The 17,148-nt window shown below is 36.5% G+C and overlaps 1 protein-coding gene across 1 annotated transcript in view; it reads left to right on the top strand.

Moving 5' to 3' along the window:
• The window catches only part of DCAF6 (DDB1 and CUL4 associated factor 6), a 165,152-nt gene that overhangs the window by 78,531 nt on the left and 69,473 nt on the right, over positions 1-17,148 (top strand). The window contains 3 exon segments of the mRNA XM_047783996.1: positions 3,002-3,095; positions 3,983-4,102; positions 7,754-8,002. Of these exon segments, the coding sequence (XP_047639952.1) occupies positions 3,002-3,095; positions 3,983-4,102; positions 7,754-8,002 (463 nt within the window).

The following is a 17,148-nucleotide window of genomic DNA, read 5'->3' as shown; positions in this document are numbered from 1 at the left end:
CCTACACCACAGCTCATGGCAACACCGGATCCTTAACCCACTGAGCAAGGCCAGAGATTGAACCTATATCCCATGGATTCTAGTCAGGTTCGTTACAGCTGAGCCACAGTGGGAACTCCCTCAGTTGCTCTTAATCATACTTATACATAATATGAAATTTTGTGGGGTGTTTTTTTTTTTTCCCTGTTTCCTTTGCTGAGGATGTAGAGGTTTTATTTTTTTCCATTTTCCTTGTTGCTTGGTATGCTTTCTAGAGAAAATAAATTTACAGAAAAAAATCTGCTTGATTTTGAAGGAAAAAAAATCAGTGATTGTTTTGTTAAAGAAAATAGTGACCCACAGAATGGGAGAAAATGTTTGCAAGTCATATATCTGATTTATCATTTAGAATCTAGTATCCATAATATGTTATATAAGGAATACCTAACAACTCTATAACAATAAAAAGACAGAAATTCTTATTTAAAAACTGGTAAAAGATTTGAATAGGCATTTCCCCAAAGAAGATATACAAATGGCCAGTAAGTACATAAAGAGGTGTTCAGTATCACTGTCTATCAGGGAAATGCTAATCAAAACCACAGTGAGGGACCAGTTCACACTTACTAGATTGACTAAAATAAAAAAGTGACAAGTGTTGATGAAAATGTGGAAAAATTGGTACCCTCAGATATCACTGGTAGGAATATAAAATAGCCCAGGTGCTTTGGAAAATAGGCAGGTCTAGGAGTTCCTGTCGTGGCTCAGTGGTTAACGAATCCTACTAGGAACCATGAGGTTGCGGCTTCAATCCCTGGCCTTGCTCAGTGGGTTAGGGATCCGGTGTTGCCGTGAGCTGTGGTGTAGATTGCAGATGCAGCTCAGGTCCCGCATTGCTGTGGCTCTGGCTTAGGCCGGTGGCTGAAGCTCTGATTCGACCCCTAGCCTGGGAACCTCCACATGCCGAGGGAGCGGCCAAAGAAATGGCAAAAAGACAAAAAAGCCAAAAAAAAAAAAATAGGCAGGTCCTCAGAAGTGAAACGTAGAAGTTGTATGATTCGGCAGTTTCACTCCTAGACATATACCCAGGAAATTTGAAAATATGTCTCCATAAAAACTTGCAGGTGGAGTTCCCATTGTGGCACAGCAGAAACGAATCTGACTAGGAACCATGAGGTTGCAGATTCGATCCCTGGCCTTGTTCAGTGGGTTAAGGATCTGGCATTGCCATGAGCGATGGTGTAGGTTGCAGATGCTGCTCAGGTCTGCGTTACCATGGGTGTGGTGTAGGCTGGCAGCTGTAGGTCTGATTTGACCCCTAGCCTGGGAACCACCATATGCTACTAGTGCTGCCTAAAAAAAAAAAACAACAAAACCTTGCATGTATGTTCATAGCAGCATTAATCATAATAGCCAAAAAGTGGAAACAACTCAATGTTAATCACCTGATGAATGAATAAATAAAATGTAGTATATCCAAAAAAATGGAATATTACTGTGCCATAAAAAGAAATGAAATATTGATACATAGTGCAATGTGGATGAACCTTGAAAAAATACTATGCTGAGTGAAAGAAACCATATACAAAAGATCACATTTCATTTATAGGAGATGTCTAGAATAGCATATCTATAGAAACAGAAAGTAGATTAGTGGTTGCCAAGATGTGAGTAGAGGGGGACGAGGGGAGTGACTGCTGATAGGTATAGGGTTTTTTCTTTAAGGTAATGAAAATATTCTGGATTAGTGTGATGCAGGTGGTTGCATAGCTTTGTGAATATGCACCACTGATTTCTATACTTTAAAAGGGTAAATATTACCATGTATTAATTATATCAATAAAAAGTTGTTAAAAATGTAAAAGTAAAAGGGAGTGATTAAGAGTGTCAGGTGACATAGACATCAAATAAAAAGAGTAAGCTCTGAGGTTCCCTTTTGGTGCAGTGGCTTAAAGATCTGGCAGTTGTCACTGCAGCAGCTCTGGTCTCTGCTGTGGTGTGGGTTCAGTTCCCAACTCGGGAAATTTCGCATACTGTGGGCACAGCCAAAAAAGAAAAAAACAGCTCTGAAAGGTGACATTTGAATTGTACATTGATTTTTGATCACTTAATTGATCATTCACTGGTTACATTGGTGAGAATGAATTCAGTGAAAAATGGAAGCGTAAGGTTGATTTCAGTGAATTAAGGAAGGAGTGGTAGAAAAAAATAGAAAGAATATAAACTTTTAAATAGAAGCTTGACAGTAAAGCTTCAGAAAGCATGAGAAAAGAGTGTAGCTGCATTAGAAATATGAAATTGGGGTGTTTTGTTTATTAAAAATAAGAATTGTTAGCGTATTTTAAGGAAGAACCAAGAAAGAAGAAATGAGTGTAGGTAGAGAAAGAATAATTGTTGAGGGAATGAAAGAAAAAGAATAGTTTAGGCTTAAACAAAACAAGTGATACATCTTCTGAAAAAGGTTGGAAGAAATTAAGAAGTGTAAGTTTGTAGAATGTAGCTGAGGAAATTGATGTCATTTCTATGGAACTGACTTTATTTTCTCTGAAGTAGGAGGAAAAGTTACTAGCTGAGAATGAGAGCAACAAGGTAGAGTTAAGAGACATTGAGGTGAGTAATGCAGGGTTGGAAGAGATGCTGGGGGGAGAATCAGAGTAAATTGTCAATAATAATAGTAAAATAATAACTCCTATTGCCAGTTAGTTATGTAGGTACTTTACCTAGACTATATTTATTATAAAAGAAAACTTAGGTTCAACATAATTAGATAACTTTCCTCTTATCTGCTGGAAAGTGATACAAGCAGGATTAGATACCACATTTACATGATTTCAAAGTTACATTCAGACTCTTTAGGGTGAAGATAATAAGTACAGGCTGTCAACATCAGTGGATATTTATGGCTCTTTTTTGATATTTTGATTTAACATCTCAGTAAAGAAAGTGAGAAGATGGAAAGAATCTACTAGACTTATAGTGTGCTTTAAGAATTGAGCAAATGAGTTTTCTTCTCATCTTTTAGTTACGACAGCCTCCAGTTAAGCGTTTGAGACTTCGTGGTGATTGGTCAGATACTGGACCCCGAGCAAGGCCTGAGAGTGAAAGAGAACGAGATGGTAACTGTACTTCGGTCAACTTTTTTTTTTTAAATAGGATATGTAAAAATTAACGTTTAGACTTGTTTCCATTTTTTTGCCATTATAAGTGATGCTGCAACATCTTTGTATATACATCTTAGCATACTTGTACAAGTAAGTGTGCTTTAGGATAAATTCCTAAAAGTGGAATGAATGTGTGGGTCACTAGATGAGTACATTTTAATTTTGATAGTAATCAAATTACCTTCCAAAAGTATGCACTACTTTGCATTCTCACTCAAAATGTAAGAATGTTCTGTTTGTTGCCACATAAAACATTGGGTATTATCGAATTTCTTAATTTTTGCCTTTTGTACGTATCATAAAGAGAAATGAAAACTCTCAGTTCCAACCTGAGAGTTTTATGAGAGCACATTAAAAAAATTTTTTTTCCTATGAAGTGCTCCCCCCTCCCCTGCCAGGGCCACACCTGCAATATATGGAAGTTCCCAGGCTAGGGGTCTAATTGGAGCTTAGCCGCTGGCCTATGCCACAGCCACATCAACGCCAGATCCGAGCCGCGTTTGACCTACACACCACAGCTCACAGCAACTCTGGATCCTTAACCCACTGAGCAAGGACAGGGATCGAACCTGAAACTTCATGGTTCCTAGTCAGATTCGTTAACCACTGAGCCACGACGGGAACTTCCTTAAAAAGTGCCTTTGATAAGCATAAGAAACTGCTACTCTGGGGAGTTCCCATTGTGGCACAGTAGAAACAAATCTGACTAGTAACCATGAGGTTTGTAAAAATTTTGATTTTTTAAAATTACTTTCATTTTAAAGTCTTTTGAATATGTTTTTGCATTAATGAAAAATCTTACTTTATTACTAAATTCACTGATAAGACCTGTGTTGTCATAGGAGAGCAAAGTCCCAATGTGTCACTGATGCAGAGAATGTCTGACATGTTATCACGGTGGTTTGAGGAAGCAAGTGAAGTTGCACAAAGCAATAGAGGAAGAGGAAGACCTCGACCCAGAGGTAATTTTTCTTATTAATTGGAAGTTATCAGAAAGCTGACAAAAACTATTTATGAAGGTCAGTTTTATTTATATCATCTGATGTGTACCATGTTTTGTATCTTTAGTAATCACAAGATTTTTATTGTATTGTGTGGGACAGTATAGGACAAAAGGTATTTGGTATAATTTGTTCCTCCAGTTCCACTACATCTAGCCCTAATTTTTTGCTTTTCTCAAAAAAAGTAAGAGTCTGCTATTCCCCATTGTAAGTTCTTTTTGTATGTACTCTAAGAATGGAAGTAGATAAAACTCTATAGATATGTAAATGTTACATAACTGAATAGTTTCTCCTTTTGGTTACTTATATACAACAGCTGTTAATTATTGTTGCTGGTGTTTGCTGACCTGTTTTCTTTTTTTTGTCTTTTGTCTTTTTAGGGCCGCACCTGCGGCATATGGTGGTTCCCAGGCTAGGGGTCTAATCGGAATTATAGCTGCTGGCCTACACCACAGCTACAGTAACGCCAGATCTGAGCATGTCTATGACTTACACCACAGCTCACGGCAACACTGGATTGTTAACTCACTGAGTGAGGCCAGGGATCAAACCTGCAACTTCATGGTTCCTAGTCGGATTCGTCTCCACTGCGCCACTATGGGAACTCCCTGACCTGTTTTAATATTTTGGTTCACTACCTTCCAGTTTTGGTCTTTGGGAAGTTACCTATCTCTGTCAAAAATGAGGAGTATGAAAGTTAACTGCTAAATGTTTTAAATCCCAAAATGAAAAATTGTATTGAATGTCATCCATAAATAAAGTTCTGCATATAAACTTAAATTTCTTAGACAGTAGATTCACTTAAGAGTTATTAAATTTGTGCTTGAATTTAAACTAAGAAATATTTAAATCAAGATGATTGAAAGAAAAACTTTCATATTCTGTGATAGTTGCATCTTCTTTTTTTGGGTGTTTTTTTAGGGCTGCTCTCACGGTGGTATATGGACGTTCCCAGGGTAGGGGTTGAATTGGAGCAGTAGTGGCCAGCCTTTGCCATAGCACAGCAACGCGGGATCCAAGCCACATCTGCTACTGGGACCTACACCACAGCTCACAGCAACACTGGATCCTTTAATCCACTGAACATGGCCATGGATTGAACCCGTGTCCTCATGGATACTATTTGGGTTACTGCTGAGCCACAAAGGGAACTCAGATGGTTGCATCTTTTAAGACATGAACTTGATTAGTTCATTCATTTTTCTTTTAGTAATCTAGATTTTCAGCAAAATCACTGCAGTGAAATTTTTGTTGTTGTTGTTGTTTGGGGCTGGGGGCTGCACCTATGGCATGGGAAGGTTCATGGGCCAGGGATCAAACCTATGCTACAGCAGCGACTCAAGGCACAGCAGTGACAGCATCAGATCTATAACCCACTAGTCCACCAGGGAACTCCCCCAAATCAATAAAAGCTTAAAAAAAAATTTATTGAAGTTTAGTTGATTTATAATGTTGTATTGATTTCTGATATGATAGTTAATACGTATGTATTCTTTTCCATTATGTTTATCACAGGATATTTATATAGTTTCCTATGCTGCATAGTAGGACCTTGTTGTTTATGCATCCTATATATTTTTTAATTTTTTAAATTTATTTTTATTAGAGTATAATTGATTTAGAGTGCTGCTGTACAGCATAGTGACACAGTTTTATATATATATATATATATATATATATATATACACATTATTTTTCTCATACTATCTTCTATCATGTTCTGTCCCAAGAGCATCTTATATATAGCAGTTTGCATCTGCTAATCCCAAACTCTTTATCCTTCCATTCCCCACCCTCCTTCTGCCTTGGCAAAAATGTGTCTTCTCTATCTGTGCATCTGTTTCTCTTTCCTAGATAAGTTCATTTGTGTCATGTTTTAGATTCCACATAAAAGTGGTAACGTATAATATTTGTCTTTCTGTTTACTTCACTTGAGTATGATAATCTCTTGTTGCATCCATGTTTCTGCAAATGGCATTATTTCATTCTTTTTTATGGCTGAATAGTATTCTGTTATATATATAAACTACATCTTTATCCAGTCATCAGTCAATAGACATTTAGGTTGTTTGCATGTCTTGGCCATTGTAAACAATGCTGCCATGAATATATGGGTGCATGTATCTTTTTGAGTTGAAATTATGCTGGGATATAAACTCAGGAGTGGGATTGCTGGATCATATGGCAACTCTATTTTTAGTTTTCTGAGGAACTTCCATACTGTTTTCCATAATAGCTGTACCAGTTTATATTCCCACTAACAATACAAGAGGATTCCCTTTTCTCCTCACCCCTTCCAGCGTTTATAATCTGTAGATTTTTTAAATGATGGCCATTCTGACCAATTTCAGGTACCTCATTGTAGTTTTAATTTGCATTTTTCTAATAATTAGTAATGATGGGCATCTTTTTGTGTACCTGTTGGCTATCTGTATGTCTCCTTTGGAGAAATGTCTATATAGGTCTTCTGACCACTTTTCGATTGGGTTTTGTTGTTGTTGTTATTGAGTCATATGAGCTGTTTGTATGTTTTGGAAATTAAGCCCTTGTTGGTCGCATTATTTGCAAGTATTTTCTCCCAGTCTATAGGTTGTCTTTTCATTTTATTTGTTTCCTTTGCTGTGCAAAAGCTTTTAAATTTGATTAGGTCCCATTTGTTTATTTTTACTTTTATTTCTGTTACTTTAGGAGCTGAAAAATTAGGGAAATTTTGGATGGTCATTGAGTATTCTTAATTTTGCAGATAGCACAAGGCACAACACATAATAAACATTCAAGCCTTTTAAAATCATGACTGTATCATGTGATTTTAGCAGTTAAAACATTGCTATTAATGAAATGGGAATCAGAAACTTAATCTTATTCTGACCTATTTGTAGCTTTACTTGTCAATAAAATTTTTTATTAAATATTTTACCAAGGACCTCATGTTATGAAATAGAAATATGTTAATATAAATCCATTATTCTGTTGTCTGGCTATTAAATCATAATTATTATCGTCAAATTTAAGGGACCAGACACTATGTATAGGCATCTCATAAGCTGTCGTATAGTTTTGTCTAAGTTAAGCTACAGTACTAAGCATTTTGCTTGAAAGATTATTTATTTATTTATTTATTTTTGTCTTTTTGCTATTTCTTGGGCCGCTCCCGCGGCATATGGAGGTTCCCAGGCTAGGGGTTGAATCGGAGCTGGAGCCACCGGCCTACGCCAGAGCCACAGCAACGCGGGATCCGAGCCGCGTCTGCAACCTACACCACAGCTCACGGTAACGCCGGATCGTTACCCCACTGAGCAAGGGCAGGGACGGAACCCGCAACCTCATGGTTCCTAGTTGGATTCGTTAACCACTGCGCCACGACGGGAACTCCCCTGAAAGATTATTTTAATAAGAATTTGCCGTGGATGGATTTTTACCCAGATGGACCTAGTAAACCGGAAGTGGATGTACTTGATATCCTGAAATCATCTGTTTCTGTGTGTGTGTATGGGTGTTCATGTGCGTGTGTACACTCAAGTGCATATGTATTTCTTGAATATATCTCTTTAGAGGAGATGGTTTTAGCAAGCATTCAGTATTGGCATTTGCATTAACTTGTGTTTTTCAAAGGTGGAACAACTCAGTCAGATGTTTCAACTCTTCCTACGGCCCCATCAAGCACTGATTCAGAAGTGGGTGAAACTGCAATGGAAGTAGATACTCCATCTGAACAGTTTCTTCAACCTTCTACATCATCTGCAGCATCAGCTCAGGCACATTTGGCATCATCTTCTACAGAAAGCCCTCATTCTCCTTCTCCAGACAGTGAACAAAGGCAATCTGTTGAAGCATCTGGACATCATACACATCATCAGTCTGGTGAGGATGTTTTTTTTTAAATAGCTGTGTTTCTGATGATTTCTAATAATGAAAATTTCTTTATGAGCTATTTTGAAAGATACTAAATCACATCAGCTTGTTCTTGCTGTAATAAATGATCAAAATGACATGTAATATGTGAATGTGTAACTTAAAAACAAAATTCAAGTGTGCCTAACTTGCATGAATTTTAACAAATAGCAGGAATCTTCAGTTTACATAAGACAGTTCTTTAAATGATGTAAGTACCAGCAAATAGTCTTTTGATATAGTTTAATGCACTTAAGTTAGTTTTATATAGACCATTATAGTCCAAAATATCTCTCTTAGACTTACTTGGTTGTAAGTCTGTATTAAAGTGATAGTGAAAATATAGCCCTGATTATTATTAGTCCCACTTGTGTTTATATTTTTTTATTATTTTTCCTCAAATCATGAAGTATTTTTAATACATTCTTTATGGTGCATTTTATGTGATCTCTTGTCAACAATATATACAATTTACCACAAGAATGTTTCCCCTGTATTTACATGAAAAAAAATTCTTTTTACAAATCCTTACTGTTTTGGTATTTGATATTAGTGAAAAAAATCAACTCCTAAATTCTGTTAAAATACAGTTTCCTTTCAATATTATAATTCCTCATGTTCAAACTTCACCCCAGCTGTGAGATGTACTAGTATTTACATCAGTAATTTTTAGCAGGTATGTCTGTAGTTTACTTGGCATTTTAACTGTTTTTATTTATTTATAATAAACAATAAGCTGTTTATTCATATCTTTCTTTGGTTTTTTTCCAAGGAAGTATTTTATTCAACATATAATCAAAAATATTTGCAACTAAAGATACAGTTGGCAGGCCTAAGCTAAATCCTATAAAAAAATTCCTAACAGTTTAACTGCCAAGTTGTCACTTTATTCTTGCTTCTCTGAAATCTGATGCCAAATCACCAAACATGAGGTGTTTTAATTTAAGTATTTTTTTATCGGTATGTATTCCATTTTTGGTAATTAATTTTCAGTTTCTACGGGAATAGAAGCTACAGTCAATTATGTAACTGTTAATACTTGTGTATAACTTACCTATAATAATAACCTAAGGATGAGCCATAACATTAGGTTTTCCACACGCTAATTGACATAGAATTTTGAGTTATGAGAAAATAAATATTTTTTAGGGTTTGGTAAGTTGGGACTCAGTTAAAAGTTTGCTTTTCAAAGCATGTAAAATTGTTAAAAATAAAGACTTTTTAAAGTGATTGCATTCTTGGGAATAATCTTAAAGATTTTGATCAACTATAAGTTGATCAAAATTTAGCAAGAGGATTCCCTAGCTCATGTTCACATTCTACTGAATCTTAACTAATTCCAGTTGTTTCTCCAAAACATTTCTAAGTAACCTACTTAGTTTGGAGGTTCTTTTTTTCTTTTTGTTATAGATACTTAAGACATTTTAATATTACATTTCAGGTTACTAAATTTTTAAGAAGTATTTGACGTAAGAATTAGATACAGTAGTCATTGAATCATTGAAATAGAAAAAAAGCATTTTTTTTTTTTTTGGTGATGATCACATAATATTGTTTGAACATTACTTGGCACTTTTGCCTAAAAATTTTCCCAAGGAAGTAAGGAAATACTTTTACCTAGTAGGTTATAAAAAGAACTTTGGTTGACTAAACTATGGAAAATTGGAATATTTCCATGTTACCAAGATAGTATTGCTATTAAGGAACATATAGCATCCAAAGATTATGTCTGCCAATGTTTTGACAGTAGGAATAGGCCTTTCATAATCCCAGAGTTTAGCATTTTAACAGTAAGGACTTAATGTTTTTTATGTTTTGTTTTTCTCTCAATCTTTTATTCACTTCTAAGTCCAGATGGATTTGTACATAATAGGAATTTTACATGTAGGTGGAGTGTCCTATTAGAGCCATGATTTCTATTATTGCCTTGCATAGAGATAGAGAAAATGAAAAAGGATACTTCTTGCCTTGCTGTGCATATCTCTGTATGTAAATGTATCTTCAGTTCATGTCCCTTGCATTTCCTCTGTCAGTTTTGCTGGCATGAAGGAGAGGGATAACAGTGCTGTGAAGACTTGCCTGGCAAAACTCCATCTCTGATTGAACCTAATTATTTGCCTTTTCTCAGTCTGCAGTTGAGTCACCGAATATTAGTGGAAAAATGACCACAGATTTCACTGGGTACTCAACACTGTATCAGAGCAGTCTTGAACACTGTTGCTCAACAACTGGTCAAAATGTCTCATTCTCACCTTCATTTCTCTCAAGCTTTTTGCACCATCCTTTACTCTCATCCCACCCCTCAGGTGATAACCTTCTTTCATTCACAGTGGGGGGTGGGAAGCATTCACTTTCCTACTTTCAAATCTCCCAACTGTATTCACATTGTCTGTGACAGAAGCAGTCACATTTGGGGAAGAAGTGTGTCTGCTCCTAAAAAAGGCTAGCCAGTGCAGTTCCCATCTCTTTCCAACTTCTCTAGGACTTTGCTCCTTTTCCTGCATTGCTCACCTTTCTGCTGAGTTTTTCCTTTCTTCCTCAAACATGCTCTGTTATTATCTTCTGTCTTTTACATATATTGTCTCCATTTTCTTACCATTTTTCATGTCATGCAGCAGCTTGATGTTGGACCTCAGTTCACAAACTAGGAATTGAACCTGGGCTTCAGTGGTGAAAGCACTGAGTCTTAACCACTGGACCACCAGGAAATTCCCTCATCTCCCACTTACTTATCAGCAAACTCCAATCTGCCTTTCACCCTCCGTTTTCACTGAAACTTTTTGTCAAAGTCATCAGTGACTTCCGTTTTACCTAATTTAGAGTATTCTTTGTGGAGTTCCTGTTGTGGCGCAGCGGAAACGAATCCGACTAGGAACCATGAGGTTGCAGGTTTGATCCCTGGCCTTGCTCAGTGGGTAAATGATCCAGTGTTGCCGTGAGCTGTGGTGTAGGTTGCAGACGTGGCTCGGATCTGGCATTTCTGTGGTTGTGGTGTAGGCTGGCAGCTGTGGCTCCAATTAGCCCTAGCCTGGGAATCTCCATATGCCACGGGTGCGGCCCTAAAAAAAAAAAAAAAAGTATTCTTCTTTGTTACTAGATTTTTTTTTTTTTTTTTTTGCTATTTCTTGGGCCGCTCCCACGGCATATGGAGGTTCCCAGGCTAGGGGTCGAATTGGAGCTGTAGCCACCCGCCTACACCAGAGCCACAGCAACGCAGGATCCGAGCCGCGTCTGTGACCTACACCACAGCTCACGGCAACGCCGGATCGTTAACCCATTGAGCAAGGGCAGGGATCGAACCCACAACCTCATGGTTCCTAGTCGGATTCGTTAACCACTGCGCCACGACGGGAACTCCGAAGATTTTTTTTTTTAACTGTGTTGGAAATTTTTAAAAGTCATATTTGTTTAAGGTTATAAAATTCAAACTATGGAAAAGTACAAAAGGTAAATTAAATCCCCTCTCCACCCACTGGGGTTCTTTCTCCTCAAAGGCAACCACTATTAAAAGTGAGGAAAATGTCAGACAGAGGAAGACAAATACTGTGTGATATTGCTCATATGTGTTACTAGATTTTTTTTAACCCAGTTGTTTTTAACACAGTCTGTCACTTCTTTCCTGAAACACTTTCCTTTTTTGGCATTTGTGACGCCACTTTTGCCCTTTTACTCTTATTACCAACTCTGGCTGGTTTTCAGTAACCATTTTTTAAGTTTCTTGTTCTATCATTACTTCTCAGTATTTTAGTAGATAGGACCCCTTAGTCTGTGTTCTCTTCCCTACAAGCATTCTATCTCTGGTTAATTGCATCAATTCCCATAAGCATTTAATGGCTCCTCTAAGTTGACTCCCAAATGTATATTGATAGTCTGATCTTCTACTTGGGTTAAAGATTCCTTTGTTCAACTGTTTATTTGACATTTCTTTTTCTTTGTCTTCAGGCATCTTACGTTTAATGTGTCCAAATTGAAACAATTTATCCTCCTACCTTTCCCATTTCACTGATATGTTTCATCTTGGTCATTTCATACCTTAGTAAATTTTAATTACTTCCCATTTGCTTGTTTTAACAGCCAATGAGTTATTGATTCCTTGATTTCCACACCCAAACCATCAGCAATCCTGTTGGTTCTGTATCTAAAGTATGTTCTACTTCTTTCCATCTCACATCATTGTGGTACACCTTTTGATCTCCCTTCATTTACTCTTGCTCCCTTATAATTTATTCTCCATGCAGTAGCCAGGATGAGTATTTTAAAATGTTAAATCAAACTATATAACTTTGCAGTTAGAAATATAAATACAAAAGGAAAAAGCTCAAACTCCTTACTGTGGACCTAGAAGAACCTAACATGGCCAGGCCCTTGCTTGCCTCTTTAGCCTCATTTCATACCACTTTCTCAGTTCCTAATCATCATTACACTCCAGCTGTGCTGGTTTTCCTTCAGTTCCTTCAATGTGGCAAGTTTTCTCCTATCTCATTCTTTCTGAGTCTGAGCATTTGTACTTATTAATCTGTGTACCAGAGAAGCTCTTACCCTGGCTTTTTTCCTTTTCATGGTTCTCAGTGCATGTGTCACCCAAGGGAAGTCTTATAACGACCCTAGATATATTCGTCTTCCTTTCCTACCTGCCTTAAAATTTTATTCTCTTTTATATAGCCCTGTATTTCCTGAAAAGCACGTATTAGAATTTGTAAGTATTTTACTTTTATTGATTTGTTGATGACTTATATTCTCTTTTTAGAATTTGCTCTCATAAAGACATAGACATTTTCTATCCTGTTCTATGGAAGCCTCTTTTTCCTCCCAGTAATAGTCACTCTTCAGACATACTGTTAAGATTGTTATGTTTAGGCTAGTATAAGCTATATAATAGTTTTTACAGTTTCAGTTACATTTCATTTGTTCTGGATATTTCCAGTAGTCTCCCCAGATTTGATGCTGTCTAGGGGAGATGCTGTCTAGGGGAGATGCTGTGAATGGATATCCAGTCATTTATTGGCTTTGGATCTATTATGTGCCTTTGGCTGTCCAGACCACACAAGACTGAGTAGATATTTTTCCTTACATCATTCCAGAAATATTTTATGATAATTTACAAAAATACTTAAAATAATTTTTATAAATGATGAAACCAGGACAGACAAATATAGGTAGGAAAAAAGTGGAGCTACAGGGAGGCAAATATTATAAAATGCATATGTGAAGAATAGTGTGTCTAAAGGGGCTACAGAGTTGGCTTTGGGTTTTATAGCTGAATTAGGAAAATGAATATACTCAAGTAGATTCTGAAGTCAGTTGATTCTTTTTTTTTTAATTTTTACCTCACCCTTCATTTTCTTGAATTTTGATTCACATAGTCCATTTGAAACTAAATTCTATTTATAGCAAGTATTTCATAGTAACTATAAAATATTTTTTTTTCTCACTAATGCCTATTAGACATTACATTTAGTTGTTTCTGAAACTAAGCCTGAAAGTATCTTCATTTCCTATGTTTTTGTAATTTTTTCCCCATGGTAAGGAGCTTCTTATAATAAGAGAGGGTTAAATGTAGCAGTCATTCCATCATGTTATAGCTTAATTACCTGCTTTGGTCTTATTTTAATCTACATAAAAGAATTTGATTAGAGAGGTAGTGTCTTTTGATTGAATGGGAATATCAGTACCTGCAAAATTCAATGTATAGGGGGAACTTGCCTTGAGAAGTGAGTCACCTAAAGGATCCATGTGGTCCAGTTAATGGACCACTCAGACCATGAGCATTGAGTTTTTTTATGATAGTATATAATATAGCTTATGCATGTATTTCTGCTTATATACAAATTATTGTGTCTGCTCAGATTTACACATTTATTTAGGTCTATCAGAATCTTTATAGCCAAATTGAGCTCTGTAGAAAAATTCCTGGGAAAGTAAGAACTCTGTTGTATATCATAGAAAAGCAAACCTTTCAAAGCCCAGATATTTAGTTTAGAGTTTCCTTAAATAGGATCAGAGTCTAGTCAGATAAAGTATAGGCAATTTATAGCTTAGAAATAAGTGGAAATATTATGCTAATGACCACTCTGGGGAAACTAAAGAAGAGATCAAAGAACTTGGAAGTCAGTAAAAGAGTTACCAGTTCTAGGAGAAAAAAAATACATAAGAATCACCTGGACAAAGGAGCAAGTTAGGAGTAGAGGACAGTTGATAGCAAGCAGGTAGAGTGCTAACAAATTAGATATAAAAATAATCCAGAGTCCAGGACAAAAGATCCTATGTATTAGAAGAGAGATAGGACTTAAAGTTAGAACCAAATGGATCTTTGTTAGATCAGCTGTAGATTATTGTTCTTTTATATCAGTAGGAATTGCCATTGTGGAGACTAGCCTGGAGTCTTTAAGAAGAAAACAAGAATAGGGTTAGTAGTTTCAGGAGATGAAAGTACAAATTTCCTGTTAGCAGCTCCTGACTCATTGTTGATAATTTTTTGTTACTGTTTTTAATATTCAGCCCAAAAGTATTCATTGTATTCACTTTTAATTTTGGCTAATGTTGTCAAAAAACTATTTCTCCAAGCATTTATTCATATACAGTATATTTTTGTTTATACATTTTTTAAAAGGATGTAATGTGTATGTATCTTATGTGCCTGGAATATTTCATACTGCCAGCAGAATTATTTGTTTAGTCTGGTGTATCTCCTGGGAATTTTTAATTCAGTATTTGCCTTTCCTAGTTAGCTGTGTGATGATTTCTTTCCCTAGCCTCATTTTTTAAAAAACTGGAATCAGGGGGCTACATACAACCAGCCTTACAAGTAAGCAAACAAAAATTCATCTTTGAAAAACACTAGAAGCATTAAATTAATGGTTCATGACATTATCATAACTAAATATTAATTTTCCAAGTTACAAAGAATCACTACTTGTACTTAAAGAAAGCCTGCTTTTGATTTGCCAGTCACCTAATGGGTCTAGGGTGGAGACTCATATCCCCATAAAACATTTGGCAGTGAAAGAGAGAGCATTTGAAACAACAGTGAAGTAGAGTGAATTTTTTTGTGATGTTTTTTCAGTATTTTTAACAAAACTTGACATACCTATAATCTCTCTCTGTATAGTAATTTCTTTTGAAGTATAAAGTGACAAACACTTTATGGCTGTATAACAGTGCTTTATTTTATATTGCTAAAAGTCTTACTATTATGCTGACAATGACTATGGTATATGTATAGACGTAAAAAGAAGGCACTATACTATTGAGCATCACAATTTATTTATTAATGAATACTATCCTACTTGGTACTGGAGAATTTTCTAGTGGGAACTAGCAATGAAGGACTATGATGATACTTGCATTGTTAAATCTTAATTGCCAATTGAATAAAATTCTTTATAAATATAGGGCATGATAACAAGAGATTAGTGTCTCTGGCATGATTGGTTCTGAAACAGTAAACCAAAATTTTCACTTTTATAATCTATGTAAAAAAGGCTGAAAATTATTTAAAGGTTGTATAATTTGCTGTCAGTGTCACTGAGAGAAATTTCATGTGCTCCCTCTGTCAAATCTATAGCTATTGAATCTCTGCCCTTATATTCTGCCTCCCTTTTGGTTATGCATTTGCCTAAACCCAATTCCTCCCCTTATCTACTGCAGCTCATCTCCCTTGATGTACTCAAGGACATAGTTGCTGCATTTGCCCATTTCATCGTCTTTCTTTCTCCTCCTAATTAAACATTGTCCCTCACCATACACACGTGTCTGTTATCCCCCACACTGAAACAAACCTCCCTTGGCTCTTTATTCTCCCACCAACAATCATCCTATTTCTCTGTTCTCCGTTAGCAGCAACACTCCTAGGGAAAGTGTATGTACTTTGGAGTTCCCATTGTGGCTCAGCAGCAACAAACCCAACTAGTATCCATGAGGACACGAGTTCCATCCCTGGCCTCACTCAGTGGGTTAAAAGATCTGCATTGCTGTGAACCATGGTGTGAATCACAGATGTGGCTCAGATCCCGCATTGCTGTGGCTGTGGTGTAGGCTGGCACTTACAGCTCTGTTTGGACCCCTTGCCTGGAAACCTGCATATGTTGTGGGTGTGGCCCTAAAAAAACAAACAAAAAAAAAAGGATATATGTTTTGTCCCTCTACTTAATTGCCTCCCCTTTCTCTTGTAAGGTTTTGGCTCCTGTGATTTCACTGAAATGGCTCTTGTCAAGGTCTTGTGTGTGATTAGTTCTCAGTATCTTTTTCATTTTATCAGCAGCATTGGACATAACTGCTTACTTTATCCTTCTTGACACACTTTCATCACTGAGCCTACAGAACTCGGCTCACTCATTTTTCCAGCCTCCTCACTGGCTTCTCCTTACTCTTCCTGTTCTTCCTTCTCTTAATCACAGAAATGTACCAGAGTTCAGTTCTAAGACTTATTCTCAAAGTGGCTGAAAGTAACATCATCAGTGGCATCCAGATTTATTGATGAATTTTAGACTGTTAAAGTCAGTCCCTACTCAGTTTCTCCAGTTGGATATCTGTAAGTTGTCTTCCCTCTACTGCTACTTGTTCCTTCTCCATTCTTCCCTGTTGCAATAAATGGCAACCCTATTTTACTGTTATTTACACCAAAAACTTTGGGATCATTCTACATCTGAACTATCAGCAAATTCTTCTTCCATTACTGGTAATACATCTCCCACCTCCAGATACACTTGCCCCTCTGAACATTTGTACTTGCTCCTTCCTCCCCTTGAAACACTCTACCTCTAGATATTCCGTGTGGTTTACTCCTTCATATCTTTGAGGTCTTTGTTCAGAAATCATCTTATGAGAAGCCTTCCATATTGACCATACATAAAACAACCACCACATCCCCATTACCTCCATCCCCCCTACCTTACTTTGCCCAATTTACTTCAAAGCAGTTATCCCCCTTGACACTACACATACATACATGGATATTACATATATCTATATATGTTCACTGATGTCTGTTTTCCTCTCAGAACATAAACTCCAAATGAGTAGGAACTTTTTTCTCCCCAAAGGCTAAAACAATGGCTCCTACATAGCAGGCAGTCAGTAATCTCTGCAAAATTTCATGTTATGTTGTATCTATGAGC

This window comes from Phacochoerus africanus, chromosome 6 (genome assembly GCF_016906955.1).
Source record: "Phacochoerus africanus isolate WHEZ1 chromosome 6, ROS_Pafr_v1, whole genome shotgun sequence".
In the NCBI taxonomy this organism is placed as follows: domain Eukaryota; kingdom Metazoa; phylum Chordata; class Mammalia; order Artiodactyla; family Suidae; genus Phacochoerus; species Phacochoerus africanus.
This window is presented reverse-complemented; position numbering and strand designations above follow the sequence as displayed.